This window comes from Papio anubis, chromosome 13 (assembly GCF_008728515.1).
Source record: "Papio anubis isolate 15944 chromosome 13, Panubis1.0, whole genome shotgun sequence".
In the NCBI taxonomy this organism is placed as follows: domain Eukaryota; kingdom Metazoa; phylum Chordata; class Mammalia; order Primates; family Cercopithecidae; genus Papio; species Papio anubis.
In genome coordinates, this window is record NC_044988.1 from 106084071 (window position 1) to 106097325 (window position 13255).

At 65.7% G+C, this 13255-nt stretch overlaps 2 protein-coding genes across 10 annotated transcripts in view; both read left to right on the plus strand.

The window, feature by feature from the left end:
- The window catches only part of PNPLA7 (patatin like phospholipase domain containing 7), a 77965-nt gene extending 74789 nt beyond the window's left edge, over positions 1–3176 (plus strand). Inside the window, exons 31-35 of one of the 2 annotated variants that reach the window (XM_031654718.1) lie at positions 309–461; positions 602–712; positions 1004–1088; positions 2199–2302; positions 2460–3176. In XM_031654718.1, coding sequence (XP_031510578.1) covers positions 309–461; positions 602–712; positions 1004–1088; positions 2199–2302; positions 2460–2543 — 537 coding nt within the window. In that variant the 3' untranslated portion in view covers positions 2544–3176. The remainder of the gene's footprint in view (positions 1–308; positions 462–601; positions 713–1003; positions 1089–2198; positions 2303–2459) is intronic. The other variant, XM_031654717.1, reaches the window with a different exon arrangement.
- A 129-nt stretch (positions 3177–3305) lies between these two features.
- Positions 3306–13021, plus strand: NSMF (NMDA receptor synaptonuclear signaling and neuronal migration factor). Of its 8 annotated transcripts, XM_009187751.2 has the most exons (16): positions 3306–4072; positions 4581–4642; positions 5224–5718; positions 6627–6702; positions 7476–7481; positions 7804–7872; positions 8663–8715; positions 9212–9301; positions 9851–9975; positions 10213–10296; positions 10445–10478; positions 10595–10665; positions 11016–11095; positions 11231–11333; positions 11578–11653; positions 11764–13021. In XM_009187751.2, the coding sequence occupies exons 1-16, from the start codon at positions 4002–4004 to the stop codon at positions 11859–11861; spliced, it is 1593 nt and encodes a 530-aa protein (XP_009186015.1). In that variant the 5' UTR covers positions 3306–4001; the 3' UTR covers positions 11862–13021. The 8 variants fall into 8 exon arrangements, with proteins under 8 accessions (XP_009186015.1, XP_009186019.1, XP_009186017.1 ...); XM_009187755.2 differs by lacking the exon at positions 9212–9301; XM_009187753.2 differs by lacking the exon at positions 7804–7872.
- Positions 13022–13255: the final 234 nt, after the last annotated feature.

Genomic DNA, 13255 nt, shown 5'->3' on the forward strand with positions numbered 1-13255 from the left:
CTCCCTGCAGCCCCACACCTGTCCTGCGGCAGGGAAGTGGGGGCCACTCCTGGGCTCTGAGGCCAGCAGGTCTGGGGCGACCCCTCACCACCCCTGCCTGAGCCCAGCTCGGGGGAAAGAAGGGACGAGGCCGGACGGGCCTGAAGGCTGTGGCAGCCTGCAGGGGGGACCCTCGGCCGGGAGCTGCTACCCTCTCCCCGCAGCCCCAGGTCGGAGGATGGGTCCCCAGAACCTGTCCTGCACTACGGGCCATGCTGGGACGGGGTAGGGGCCAGGGCAGGAGACTCAGGCGGCTGTGACGGTAGCAGGTGTTGAACATGGCGGAGATTCAGACGCGCCTTGCCTACGTGTGCTGCGTGCGGCAGCTGGAGGTGGTGAAGAGCAGTGACTACTGCGAGTACCTGCGCCCCCCTATCGACAGCTACGGCACCCTGGACTTCAGCAAGTTCAACGAGATCTGCGTGAGTGCCGGCCACACCCGCAGCGGCGGAGGCAGGCGGAGGGCACTCCGGTGGCTGCCCCTCCCCGCTTCCCCCTTTTGAGAAGACAGGAAGTGGAGGGCTCCCCACACCTCCTGATGGGGCCCTGGGGGTGTGCACAGGAAGTGGGGTACCAGCACGGGCGCACGGTGTTTGACATCTGGGGCCGCAGTGGCGTGCTGGAGAAGATGCTGCGCGACCAGCAGGGCCCAAGCAAGAGGCCCTCCAGTGAGGTGAGTGCGGGCGCCAGGACCACGCCCAGCTCCCCAGGCCACGCCCAGCTCCCCAGACCACGCCCAGTTCCTCAGGCCACAGGCCCTGCCCCACTGGTCAAAGACTCCAGGGCTAGGACAAGGATTGCTCAGGACTGCGCATCTCCCCGGCCCCTGCCCCTGCCCCAACTTGGGGGGCAGGCGGAGGCTACAGAGAGGGCACAGGGTGGGTGGGGCCTTCCCACAGGAAGCAGGCTGGGGACTGGCAGGTGGGTGTCCACGGGCAACATGCTGTCCTCACCCCACCCCCAGGTCCTCACCTGTCCCAACGCCTCCTTCACGGACCTTGCTGAAATTGTGTCTTGCATTGAGCCCGCCAAGCCCGCCATGGTGGATGGTGAGTGGAGGCCCAAGATGAGGTGCTCGCGGCTGCGTGGCCTCCTGATGCTGTGTTGGGCTCGACGCCCCCACCCCAGAGGCCCACGGCCTCCCCTCCTGCCCACGTCCATGGCCATGCTATAGCAGCTGGGGTGCTTGGTGGCGCTCCTCCATCCCGGGCACCACGTGTACCCACAGCAGTGGGACTTTGACCACCCTGGGCCACCCAGCCTCTGCCCTTCATTCACCCCAAGTCCCAGCCACACCTCAGGCCTGAGGTAGAACCACGTTTTGCCTCCCACCCCACCCCACCCAGTGGGAATGGGAATGAAGGCTGCTTGTTGGAGGGGCAGCAGGGCCAGAAGGGCCACTCCCCTCCACGCTCCATCCAGGGCCCTGCGTTTGGGCCTTCGGCCAGTGGCCTCCTGACAGCAGAACTGGACATTCTCCCGGGAGACGCCTTCTCGTGGCTGCTGTGGGCTGACAGAGCCCTGGGCAAGGCAGCTGCTGTCCACAGAGGCCTGGTCTGGGGTGCTGGAGCCCTAAGGGTGCCTGGCTGACAAGGGGAGGAGTGTCTACCCACCCCTTGTCCTTGTGGAAGACCTACCAAGTGATATGCTGGGGCAAGGCTGGAAGCAGACAGAACCAGGGGTGGTTGGCCGGGCGCGGTGGCTCACGCCTGTAATCCCAGCACTTTGGGAGGCCGAGACGGGCGGATCACGAGGTCAGGAGATCGAGACCATCCTGGCTAACACGGTGAAACCCCGTCTCTACTAAAAATGCAAAAAATTAGCCGGGCGAGGCGGCGGGCGCCTGTAGTCCCAGCTACTCGGGAGGCTGAGGCAGGAGAATGGCGTGAACCCGGGAGGCGGAGCTTGCAGTGAGCCGAGATCGCGCCACTGCACTCCAGCCTGGGCGACTAAGCGAGACTCTGTCTCAAAAAAAAAAAAAAAAAAAAACCAGGGGTGGTGTGCAGGGCTGCCCTGGGACCGGGTGGCTGCCTGTGGGGCCCCTGGCCACCTAGGGGCAGGGGTGGGCATCTGTGACCAGTTCTGCCTCTGAGTGTGGCTGTGCTGGGCATGGTCCCTTCCTTGGGAGGGAACTGATGTGGCCCTACCCTCGGCGCCAGACGAATCTGACTACCAGACAGAGTATGAGGAGGAGCTGCTGGACGTCCCCAGGGATGCATACGCAGACTTCCAGAGTACCTCGGCGGAGCGGGGCTCAGACTCGGTGAGTAGCTGGGCGTGGCCCCACCTCATGCCCGCAGCTGAGCCTCAGTGCCTCGCCCTGAGCCGGACACTCCCTCCCTGTGGTCCCACTGGGTTACCAGCGCTGCACAGCCTCGTCCCTGCCTAGTCCTCACGTGCAACATACGGTCTGCTTGCAGGAGGACGAGTCCTTGCTGCAACATGGACACCCCAGCCTGGCTTTCCCAAAACTGTCCGAGGGCTCCTCTGACCAGGATGGGTAGAGGCCTGTGCTAAAGAGCCCAGATGCAGTGTCTTCTGTGGGACTGTCCCCAAGGCTGAGGCTGCTGCCAACTCCTAGGGTCCTCTGTACCTGCCCTGCTGGAAGCCCCAGCTTTCCTCGGAGCCCCAGGCTGTGTTAGGATTCTCTGGGCCTCTTCTCTGTACCTGCAGCCCTGCACACAGGGCCCTGTGAGCTCCCCCTGCAGCCCTGTGAGGCCCCTGAAGCCCTGTGAACCCCCTATTGCCCTGTGAGCCTCCCTGCTGCTCTGTCAGCCCCCTGCAGTCCTGTGAGGCCCCCCAAAGCCCTATGAGCCTACCTGCAGCCCTGTGAACCCCTCCTGCAGCCCTGTGAGAGCCCTGTGAGCCCCCTGCAGCCCTGTGAGGCCCCCCAAAGCCCTGTGAACCTGCTGCAGCCCTATGAGCCTCCCTGCTGCTCTCTCAGCCCCCCTGCACCCGTGTGAGGCCCCCCAAAGCCCTCTGACCCCCTGCAGCCCTGTGAGCCTCCCTGCTGCCCTGTGAGCCCCCCAGGAGCCCTGTGAACCCGCTGCAGCCCTGTGAGGCCCCCGAAGCCCTGTGAGGTGTGGGAGCCCTGATGCTGCCATGTGATGTTTCAATAAAGGTAGATCTGAGTGTTGGACGTGTCCCCCGGGCTGAGGTCCCTGTCGCAAAGAAACCCTACTGGCTGTCCCTGATATGGGAGGTCGCCGAGGTTGGGCAGTCCCCAGCCATCCTCAAATGACCCCACTGCTGGGGCCTGAGAGCCCCTAGGGTGGCAACTGCAGGCCAGGCAGGTAGGGCTCCCAGAGTCTGCGTGGAGCTGTGGCCCCCAGGACCAGGACAGGGCCCTCTGGCTCCCTCTGGCCTCGAGCACACTGGGTGCCCCTAAACCGGCTTCCCCTTCAGTTTCCAGGTCCCAAACTGCACAGGGAGCCCTTTTGTGTAAGGGGAGGGAGAATCGGCCGCCCTGTGACCCCTGCAGATCATGAGGGCCGAGGGCCCAGGACTTTGCGAACAGGCGGCCGCTGGCCTCAGTTTCCCCGCTCTGGAGGCCTGGACGAGAGGGCGTGGAGCCAGGCCGTCCGGCCCCGCCCCCAACCCGAGCCCTGACGTCACGGTGGGCGGGGTCACTTGTCCTCTCCGAGCGCTCCCGGGCCCTGACGTCACAGTGGGCGGGACCGAGTGCCCCTCCGAGCCCGCCCGGGTCCTGACGTCACGATGGGCGGGGCCAGCCCTCGGTCCGGGCAGCGCTCTCCCGGGAGCGGCGGCACGCGCGGAGCGCCGGGTGCGGCCATGCGGGGCCCGGGCCCGACCCCGAGCCCGAGCCCGAGCCCGAGTCGGAGCCCGAGCGAGACCCCGAACCCGAGCCCAAGCGCGACCCCCGGCGCGGCGCGGCTACCCCGGCGGAGGCGGCGGGCGCGGGGCGCGCTCTGAGGCCCGGGGGATGCGCCGCCGCCTCGACCATGGGCGCCGCCGCCTCCAGGAGGAGGGCGCTGAGGAGCGAGGCCATGTCCTCGGTGGCGGCCAAAGTGCGGTGAGTGCGGCGGGGCCGCCTTCCCGGGACCCCGCCCCGGACCCCTGACCCCGCCCGAGTCCGCCCCTGCCCCGCGGTGCTCCCCGGGCTCCCGGGCCCCAGCCTCTCCCACTGCGGCGCCCTCCCCGCGCCCCGCGCCCCCTCCTCTGGCTTCTCGCCGCGCCTCCCTCTTCCTGGCCCCCTGCCCTGCCCTCCTGTCCCCTCCCCTCGCGAGCGCATGGTGGGCGAGCGCACCCCCCGGGTCGGGAGTGGCCTCGGTTCCCCAGGGAACAGCAGCCAACCAGCCTCGCGACCCCTCTCCACGGGCCGACGGGCAGGGGCCGGGCCTGCAGGCCTGGCCAGGGCGCACCAGTACTAAGGGTGTGTGGGCTCCCGGAGGGGACGACCCCCGACCCTCCCTCCAACGCCGAAGGCCTGGCTGGGGACCGGATCCCCGGCTCTTGTGCCGCCCTGTGTTTGGGAGGGTCGTGCCGTGGCCTCCGACCGTGCCCTCTCTGTCCACCCTCAGAGCAGCTCGAGCGTTTGGAGAGTACCTGTCCCAGAGTCACCCTGAGAACCGCAACGGCGCAGGTAGGGCACGCGAGGCCATGCCAGGGCTGCCCAGACCCCCCAGCCCAGGGGATGCTGATCCCTGCCTCCGGGGGTGGAGCGTGAGGGGCATTGGTTGCGCGTGGGCCGGGCGCCCTGCCGGCCTGGCTTCCTCACATCCCCTGCCCTCCCTGCCCGAGCCCCAGGAGCAGTTCCCAGCCGCTCGTCACCATGGCACCCACCCCGCCTGGGCCGTTGGCATGGCAACAGGCCTCCTGGCTCCCCCAGGGCTGGCACCACTGCCTCTGGGGGCCAGCTGGTGGGGGGAGGGGGAAGTTGGCACCAGGCAAACGGTGCGATCGCAGGCTGGGGGGTGGCCTGCATGTTCCTACCCAGCAGGACCGTACACAGGTAGCGCGGAGTCACCCCGCCCCCACACACATGCAGGGGCTTCAGGCCCAGATAGGAGTGAGGGGCTCAGAAACACGCCAGTGACTAGGGTTTGAGCAGCCCCAGCCCCCCACAGACGCCAGGTGCCCATTGGGTATTCTCTGCCTTCGGCCTGCTATGAAACCAGCAGCGGGGGGCCACGCCGCTGCAGGCTCACCCAGTGTCTCTCCCAGATCACCTGCTGGCTGATGCCTACTCTGGCCACGACGGGTCCCCCGAGATGCAGCCGGCCCCCCAGAACAAGCGCCGCCTGTCCCTCGTCTCCAACGGCTGCTACGAGGGCAGCCTCTCAGAGGAGCCCGGCATTAGGAAGCCCGCAGGCGAGGGCCCCCAGCCTCGAGTGTACACCATCTCTGGGGAGCCTGCCCTGCTGCCCAGCCCCGAGGCGGAGGCCATTGAGCTGGCGGTGGTGAAGGGGCGGCGGCAGCGGCACCCTCACCACCACAGCCAGCCCCTGCGCGCCAGCCCTGGCGGCAGCCGGGAGGATGTCAGCAGGCCCTGCCAGAGCTGGGCGGGCAGCCGCCAGGGCTCCAAGGAATGCCCCGGATGTGCACAGCTGGCTCCTGGCCCCACCCCTCGGGCCTTTGGTCTGGACCAGCCGCCTCTGCCTGAGACCTCTGGCCGCCGCAAGAAGCTGGAGAGGATGTACAGTGTTGACCGTGTGTCTGGTGAGGGGCTTGCGTCGGGGCATGGACAGGTTTGGGGGTGCATGCCACTGCCAGGGTCTGACAGCAGCAGCCACTGTGAGGCTTGGAACAGGGGATGGGTGCTCAGGTCACAGTATGCCAGCGGACTCAAGATTAAACCCGGCAGGCTCCTGCTGCTGCCTCCACACTCTATGAGCCGTGAGTTCCCTCAGCTCCTCAGCAAAATCTGCCAGGCCTCACAGTCCGCTTTGGCCCTGCTAGCACCAGGTCAATCAAGGAGTGCTTCCCAGAGGAGGGGGCCTGGGAGGATCTTAAGGGATATATAGGGAGGAAACACCGCTTAATCGGAAGATTGGGCTGCCCTCCAAGAGTCCTGGGAAGCTGTTGGGGCCCAGCCAGGCAGTGGGCCCGTTTCCCCAGGACTGTTGAGTTGAGTGGTAGCTTGTCCACCAGGCAGAATGTCACTCCACGGTCCCCACACTTGGGCATCAGGGAAAGGCTGTGGGGCCCCTGGGAAGGGGATAACCCTCAGCAAGGTGGTCTCCAGCCTCAGCGAGGGCCTCCAGCTAGAGCATGGGGGCTGCGGAGAAGGCCTCAGATGCCCAAGGGAAACAGATGCATTTTTTTCCTGGGCCTCCTGGAGACAGACCGTGCTTTCAAAGGAATGTTCCTCAAACTTTGGGTGGCCAAAGGGAAAGTTAAGCCAAAAAAAATCAAAGCGTCAGGTCACCAAGAGCATAGTCTTGGTGAGTGAGCAGCAGACATTTGAGCACTGCCCTCTGGGCCCGTGGGGGGATGCCACCCTGTGCCAGCCTCCCCCCACCCGCCCTGGCTGCCCGCTGCTGCTGACCCCCGGACTCAGAAGCATCTGCTTCCCAACAGGGAGGGAGAGACCTCACCCAGCCACCGCTCATTTTTGTCTCTTTTAGACGACATCCCCATTCGTACCTGGTTCCCCAAGGAAAATCTTTTCAGCTTCCAGACAGCAACCACAACTATGCAAGCGTGAGTCTTGTTCCACGATGTGGGGTCAGGGCCGGGTGGCCTCCTTCTGCTGCTCAGGAAACACGGCTTTTTCCCAGCCTCTGGGCCTACCAGGGTGGCTGCTTCTGAATAGCCCCATGTGCCCATGCTGTGCCAGGCCTGCCAGGGAGGCCAGGGCTGGCTGCTCTTCCCCTCTCATGGCTGGTGCCCAGCCCCCCCACAGTCCTCTGGTCAGGGGACCCGGCCCAGGGCTGCAGCTGATGAGCTGTCAGTGGGGTGTGGGGTGTGGCGTGGTTCTCCTGCTCCCATCCCCTCTCCTCAGCCTGTGTCTGCCCTCCCTCAACCCCTAAATAGAAGCCTACTTCTGTTTCATATGTGCCACAGGCAATGACAGTTTTGGGGTCCCCCCAGGGACCTGCTCTTCTCTGTCTGGACATACATCTGGGTTTTCTGTTTTGGGGTTCCTTCCAGGGAAGTTCCCTTTGCTGCAGTGGCCCCCACACCAAAGAAGTGCCCTGCACAGGGGGAGTCCACCCCACTCCCAGCCTCAGGCTGCCCGGTCTCAGCAACCGGTCCTGGTGGCATGGGCTGCAGTGACATAAGCTTCCGTTGCCTATTCAGGGCTGGCTGGCAGTGTAGCCAGCATCCTGCTGGCGGCTGGGTTACCTGTGAGGGATCTACTGGGTCAGTGACAAGAAGGGAACTGCAGGGGCCGGGTGGGGGCTGAGGGGAGGCCCAGGGTTGAGCTCACTGTGTCTTCTCTCTCACGCCATCCCTTTTGGCCCTGGCTTCAGCATCTCGTAAGTACCTGTATGACTTGGTGCCTAAGGGCACAGCTGTTGTCCCTGGGGAGACCCTCCCACCCCCAAATAGGTTTGGGCAGGCCAGGGACCTGGGTCTTGAGGGAGTGCCGCTCTCTGTGGGCCTGGCTCCCAGCGGGCACCGAGGTCGCAGCAGGGCCTGCCGGGAGCTGGGCCTCAACAGGTGAGGCAGGCTGGGACTCCTCTGCCTGGCCCCATGCCCCAGACGCCCTGCTGGGCCCTCTGCTCGCACCACTGTCCCCACGTCTGTGTCCCTCCTGCCTCCGGCCAAGGGCAGTGCTGACTCGCGGTGGTTTCCCAGGGTGTTCAGGGGCTACGCGGAGAGGAAGCGCCGGAAACGGGAGAATGATTCCGCGTCTGTAATCCAGAGGTAGGGCCTGCCAGCCACTCGCCACCAGGGTCCATCTCTGGTCTGTGCTGGCCTGGCCTGGGCCCCCTCGGCCCTGGCAGACCTGATGGGGGAAGGGTGGTGGCGACCACTGGCCTGGCCCTGCTCTGGGGACGTGGCAGGCAGGAGAGGCCATGTGGCCCGGGCTGCAGGAAAGCATCTCACCCTCTGTCCTGCATTCCGAGGGCACGGTCTCTGTCTGGGATGGGGCCAGAGGCAAGGCCCCCTCCCCCGCTCCAACTACAGAGCTATGTCTGGGGAACTTTTTTGCCCGTTTCGAATGTTGGGCCTTGGCAGGGTCCAAAGTTTGGTGGAGGAGAGGACCTGCCCCTGAGGTGGCTCAAGGACACAGAGCAGGAGAGGGGGCTCCTGCAGGCCCCCAGCCCGCCATGGGGTGGTGCAGACAGGAGCCCCGCTCTGCTGCAGCGCAGGCAGGCTGGATCCTCAGCCACATGGGCGTGGAGGCTCAGGGTGTGAGTCCCGGGCGAGGATGGAAGGTCAGAGCCTGGGAATGCAGCTTCGGAGGAAGCTTGATCCAGAGCGCCAGGCACTGCACCTTTGTTCTGGAGGCGAAGGGGAGCCCTGGAAGGCTCTCATGGGGAGAGCACTGGGTGGGATTTGCCTTTGGGTGGGAGATGGTGCCAGGAGCCAGGGAGAGCACTGGCTTCCCACACCGAAGGGGTGACAGTAGAGCGCTAGCCCGAAGGGGACTAGGTGGGCAGGGGCTGCCGCCACCCCCTCAAGGCCTTCAGCCCCTCACTTCCTCCCCCAGGAACTTCCGCAAACACCTGCGCATGGTCGGCAGCCGGAGGGTGAAGGCCCAGAGTAAGGCCCTGTGGGGCGGGGGTGGGGGGCCGGCGTTGCGCTTGGCTGGTTGGGGCTTTGCGTGCTGCTAGCTGTGCTGAGAACGACCCCCCCCTCTCCCCCCGCCCCCCGGCCCTAACCCCAGCCAGGCCCTGCCTCAGGCTCCTCCCCTCCCAGCCACGCCCCCAGCCCGGCACAGGCTCCTCCCCTCCCAGCCACGCCCCCAGCCCGACAAGGCTCCTCCCCTGTCAGCCACGCCCCCGACCCGGCACAGGCTCCCACGCCCCCAGCCCGACAGGCTCCTCCTCTCCCAGACTCCGCCTCTGGCCCCGCCCCAGTGTTCGCAGATCCTGCCCCTGAACCAACCGAGTCTCCGGTCCGTGTCTGCTTCATGTGCCTCAGGCCACACCCACATCAGCATCCTCTGCCCAGGGTCCCCGTGGTCCCCTTGCCTGGGGCCTGAGTCTCCAGAGGCCCCACCTCGCCCGCTCGCTAATGCGGGTTTTGCTCTCTGCAGCGTTCGCTGAGCGGCGCGAGCGGAGCTTCAGCCGGTCCTGGAGCGACCCCACCCCCATGAAAGCCGACACTTCCCACGACTCCCGAGACAGTAGGTGCCCCGCACAGGCCCGCCCACCTTTCCCAGAGCCTCCCCTAGACCCTAGACCCCTGCTGGGGGTCCCCTGCCAGGGCCGCTGGGCTGCGCTTTTGCACTCTGAGCCTTGGTTTACCTATTTGTGAGATGGGGACGCCCTCAGCATCTCCGATCTCAAAAATGGGGTAACTTAAGGGCTGCGGCAGTGCTGGCCGGGGGCGCCTGTAGGGCTGTGCCCACTGCCACTCGCAAGAGGCCTTGAGGGGCAGGGGACTGCAGTGCCCGCCCCCACTCCCTCCCAGGCGCCCTGCCGACTTGGCTGGAGCTGATGCCTGCACGCGCCGTCCACCAGCCTGGCACCAGGGTCTCCCTCCCCACATCAGGCCGCTACCCAGTGGTGTCCCAGGCCTGTCCTGCCGGGCTGGCGGTGGCCTCTGCATAGTCCTCTCACTTGCTTGGAGGACCCTCCAGGACGGGCCTTTCGCGCCCTGTGGGCCTCGGGGCCGTGGCCAGGACAGGAGGTGCTACCAGGCCTGCTGTCTTGGTGACCCTCTTGCTTCCCAGGCAGTGACCTGCAGAGCTCCCACTGCACGCTGGACGAGGCCTTCGAGGACCTGGACTGGGACACGGAGAAGGGCCTGGAGGCCGTGGCGTGCGACACCGAGGGCTTCGTGCCACCAAAGGTCATGGTGAGGCCCAGCCCGGGCAGTGCTCCTCTGCACCCCAGCAGGACTCGGCCCTGTCCCAAGAGCCCAGCCAGCTCTGCCTGGGACCACGCAGCCTTCTCCGGCTGCCTGCGGGAGGGGGTCTCACAGGGCTGTACCCTTGGGCTGCCTGGCAGCCAGAAGGTAGCCTCATGGGGGCTCCCACAGCCCCTCGGCTTTTGGATGGGCCTGGGTCCCCTGAGCAGCTCTTTGTCTCCCTAGCTCATTTCCTCCAAGGTGCCCAAGGCTGAGTACATCCCCACCATCATCCGCCGGGACGACCCCTCCATCATCCCCATCCTCTACGTGAGTCCCGCCCCAGGCCTGCCCCCACAGATCCCCTCCTGCAGCCCCACGCTGGGCCAGCGCTGGCACCCCAGGTCCCCAGCGGGCTGTGACGCTACTGGCTCTGACGCAGCCCTGATGTGGCCTTGTGGCCTGTGTCTGTCCCCAGGACCATGAGCACGCAACCTTCGAGGACATCCTTGGTATGTGTGTCATTGGCCCCTCTCTGCTGGTCCTGGGGCTGGGAGAGCAGACACAGGCAGGGGGTGCCCCTGGGGCTGGGGTGGGAGCCGCAGCGCTCACACCCACTCTCCCACAGAGGAGATAGAGAGGAAGCTGAACGTCTACCACAAGGGAGCCAAGATCTGGAAGATGCTGATTTTCTGCCAGGTGGGGCTCAGTGTTCTCTGGCCCAGGAGAAGAATCGTGGCAGGGTGGGGGAAGATCAAGGGGAAGAGGTCAAGTTGGGGGAGACCAAGGGGAAGAGGCATGGGGTGGGGGAACCAAGGGGAAGAGACGGGGGGGGGGACCAAGGGGAAGAGACGTGGTGGGGGAGATGAAGAAGAAGAGGTGTTTGGAGGGGAGACCAAGGGGAAGAGGCGTAGGGTCAGGGAGACCAAGGGGAAGAGACATGGCCAGGAGAGGACGACCAAAAACACCTCCCACACGTGTGCGCGAGTGCATGTGTGTGGGAGAGGGGGAGGAAGGAGAAGCAGGTGCCTGACCACAGCTTCTTACAGGGAGGCCCTGGACACCTCTATCTGCTCAAGAACAAGGTGGCCACCTTTGCCAAAGTGGAGAAGGAAGAGGACATGATTCAGTGAGAAGCCGGGTGCCCTGGGCACGGGGAGGGCTGGAGGCAGAGTCCAGGCTCCGGAGTGTCCCTCCCCCACGGTCCCCTCTGTGGAGCGGGATGCCTGTCCCTGCCACTGGGTGACACGCTCCTCTCCACCAGCTTCTGGAAGCGGCTGAGCCGCCTGATGAGTAAAGTGAACCCAGAGCCGAACGTCATCCACATCATGGGCTGCTACATTCTGGGGAACCCCAATGGGGAGAAGGTACAGTGACTCCCAGGCCCCAGGCCTCTGGAAACCCCCAACGTGGACAGACAGGGCAGGGCCTTCCGTGTTTCCTGGCATTTTTTTTTCCTTGTCCCGGGCATTCCCCTAGAAATCCCTTTTGCCTGAGTGCAGCCAGGTTTGGGGGGTCTGAGAAAAGAGGGTGGGCCCTGCTCCCCATCTCTTCCCCCCTCCTCCTTCCCCATCTCTCTGCCTCAGACTCACGGCACCCCCCTTCTTCCAGCTGTTCCAGAACCTCAGGACCCTCATGACTCCTTATAGGGTCACCTTCGAGTCACCCCTGGAGCTCTCAGCCCAAGGTGAGTTACCCAGGCTGGGCCCAAGCTCTGCAGCCGCTGTGGGGCCTCGGTGGGGCGGGATCCCGAGGCTGCCGGCCAGGCCTGAGCCTCCTGCCCCCCGCTCCGCCCAGGGAAGCAGATGATCGAGACGTACTTTGACTTCCGGCTGTATCGCCTTTGGAAGAGCCGCCAGCACTCAAAGCTGCTGGACTTTGACGACGTCTTGTGAGGGGCAGAGGCCTCCGCCCAGTCGCCATCAGGCCGCTCCGTCTGCACAGGGACCTGGGGCTGGGCCGCCTCGTGCTCCCCGGGACTGTGCGGCTCTGGTCTTGCCTGGAGCCACTTCAGGGCACCTCAGACGTTGCTCAGGTTCCCCCCGTGGGTTCCGGTCCTCACCGCACCCATGGCCACAGAGGCCTCAGTCCCTGGGGGCCGGGAGGATCCCGCCCCATGGCCCGTGGATGCTCAGCGGCCAGGCACTGACCTGCCATGCCTCGCCTGGAGGCTCGGCTTTGGGAATCCCCTCCATGGGGTTCATAGAAATAAGTGCAATTTCTACACCCCCGAAACAGTTCAAAGGGAAGCAGCATTTCTTGTTAACTAGTTAAGCACTGTGCTGCTAGTTACAGCATAGGCACCCCAGCCCAGCAGCCCACATGTGTTCAGGACCCTCCCTGCCCACCCCCTCCCTGCCGTATCGATCACCAGCACCAGGGTGGCCCGTGTGCGTGGGGCCAGCGTCGCCAGGCTGCCCAGCCTGGCTCTGTCTGCACTGGCCGAGTCTCTGGCTCTGTCTGCACTGGCCGAGTCTCCGACTGTCTGTGCTTTCACTTCCACTTCTCTTGCCACCCCCTCTCCCCGCTTACTCAGACCTCAGCCGGCGCCAGACCCGGCAGGGACATCTGGGCAGCAGGAGGGAAGGGCGCAGCGTCCCCTCCTTCAGAGGAGGCTCCAGGTGGGGCCTGCTCCCCATCCCCCCAGGCTCACCCAGCACTCTCATTGCTGCTGTTGAGTTCCGCTTTTACCAGCCTCAATCTGGAGGCTCCATCCCAGCACAGAGGCCTGGGGCTTGGCAGGGGCCCGGCTGGGGCTGGGTCCTGGGTTTCAAGAACGTCACCGGTACCGCAGTGGGCCCCTGGACCCGGCCGCGCAGCTGGTGGACTGTAGGGGCTCCTGACTCGGAGGAGCTCCCAGCTTTTGTCCACAGTCGGCAGGATGGGCGCTCGTGTATATAGCTGGGGTAGGGGGCAGGCCCCCCTTGTGCAGAGCCAGGGGTCTGAGGGCACCTGGCTGTGTTCCCGGCTGAGGGAGGGCTGGGGCGGGGGCCGGGCTCGGAACGGTGTACGATACCCCTCATAGTGACCATTAAACCTGATCCTCCACCTCGGCCGCCGCATGGGTCTGTCCTCTCAGTGCTCTCCAGGGGCCGCCCCAGGCCCAGCTTCTGGGCCCACTCCTCTGAGGTCACTGCTGCAGGGCCTTCCTGCCTGGACAGAGTTGGAGCTGGGCCACTAGACCACCCCTCAGGGCACAGCCGGGGGGGCCGACGTGGGAGGGGATGGAGAGGAGCTGCAGGAGGGCTGGGGGGGGGCCGCAGTCTCAGAGAGGGGGATACCAGGTCTG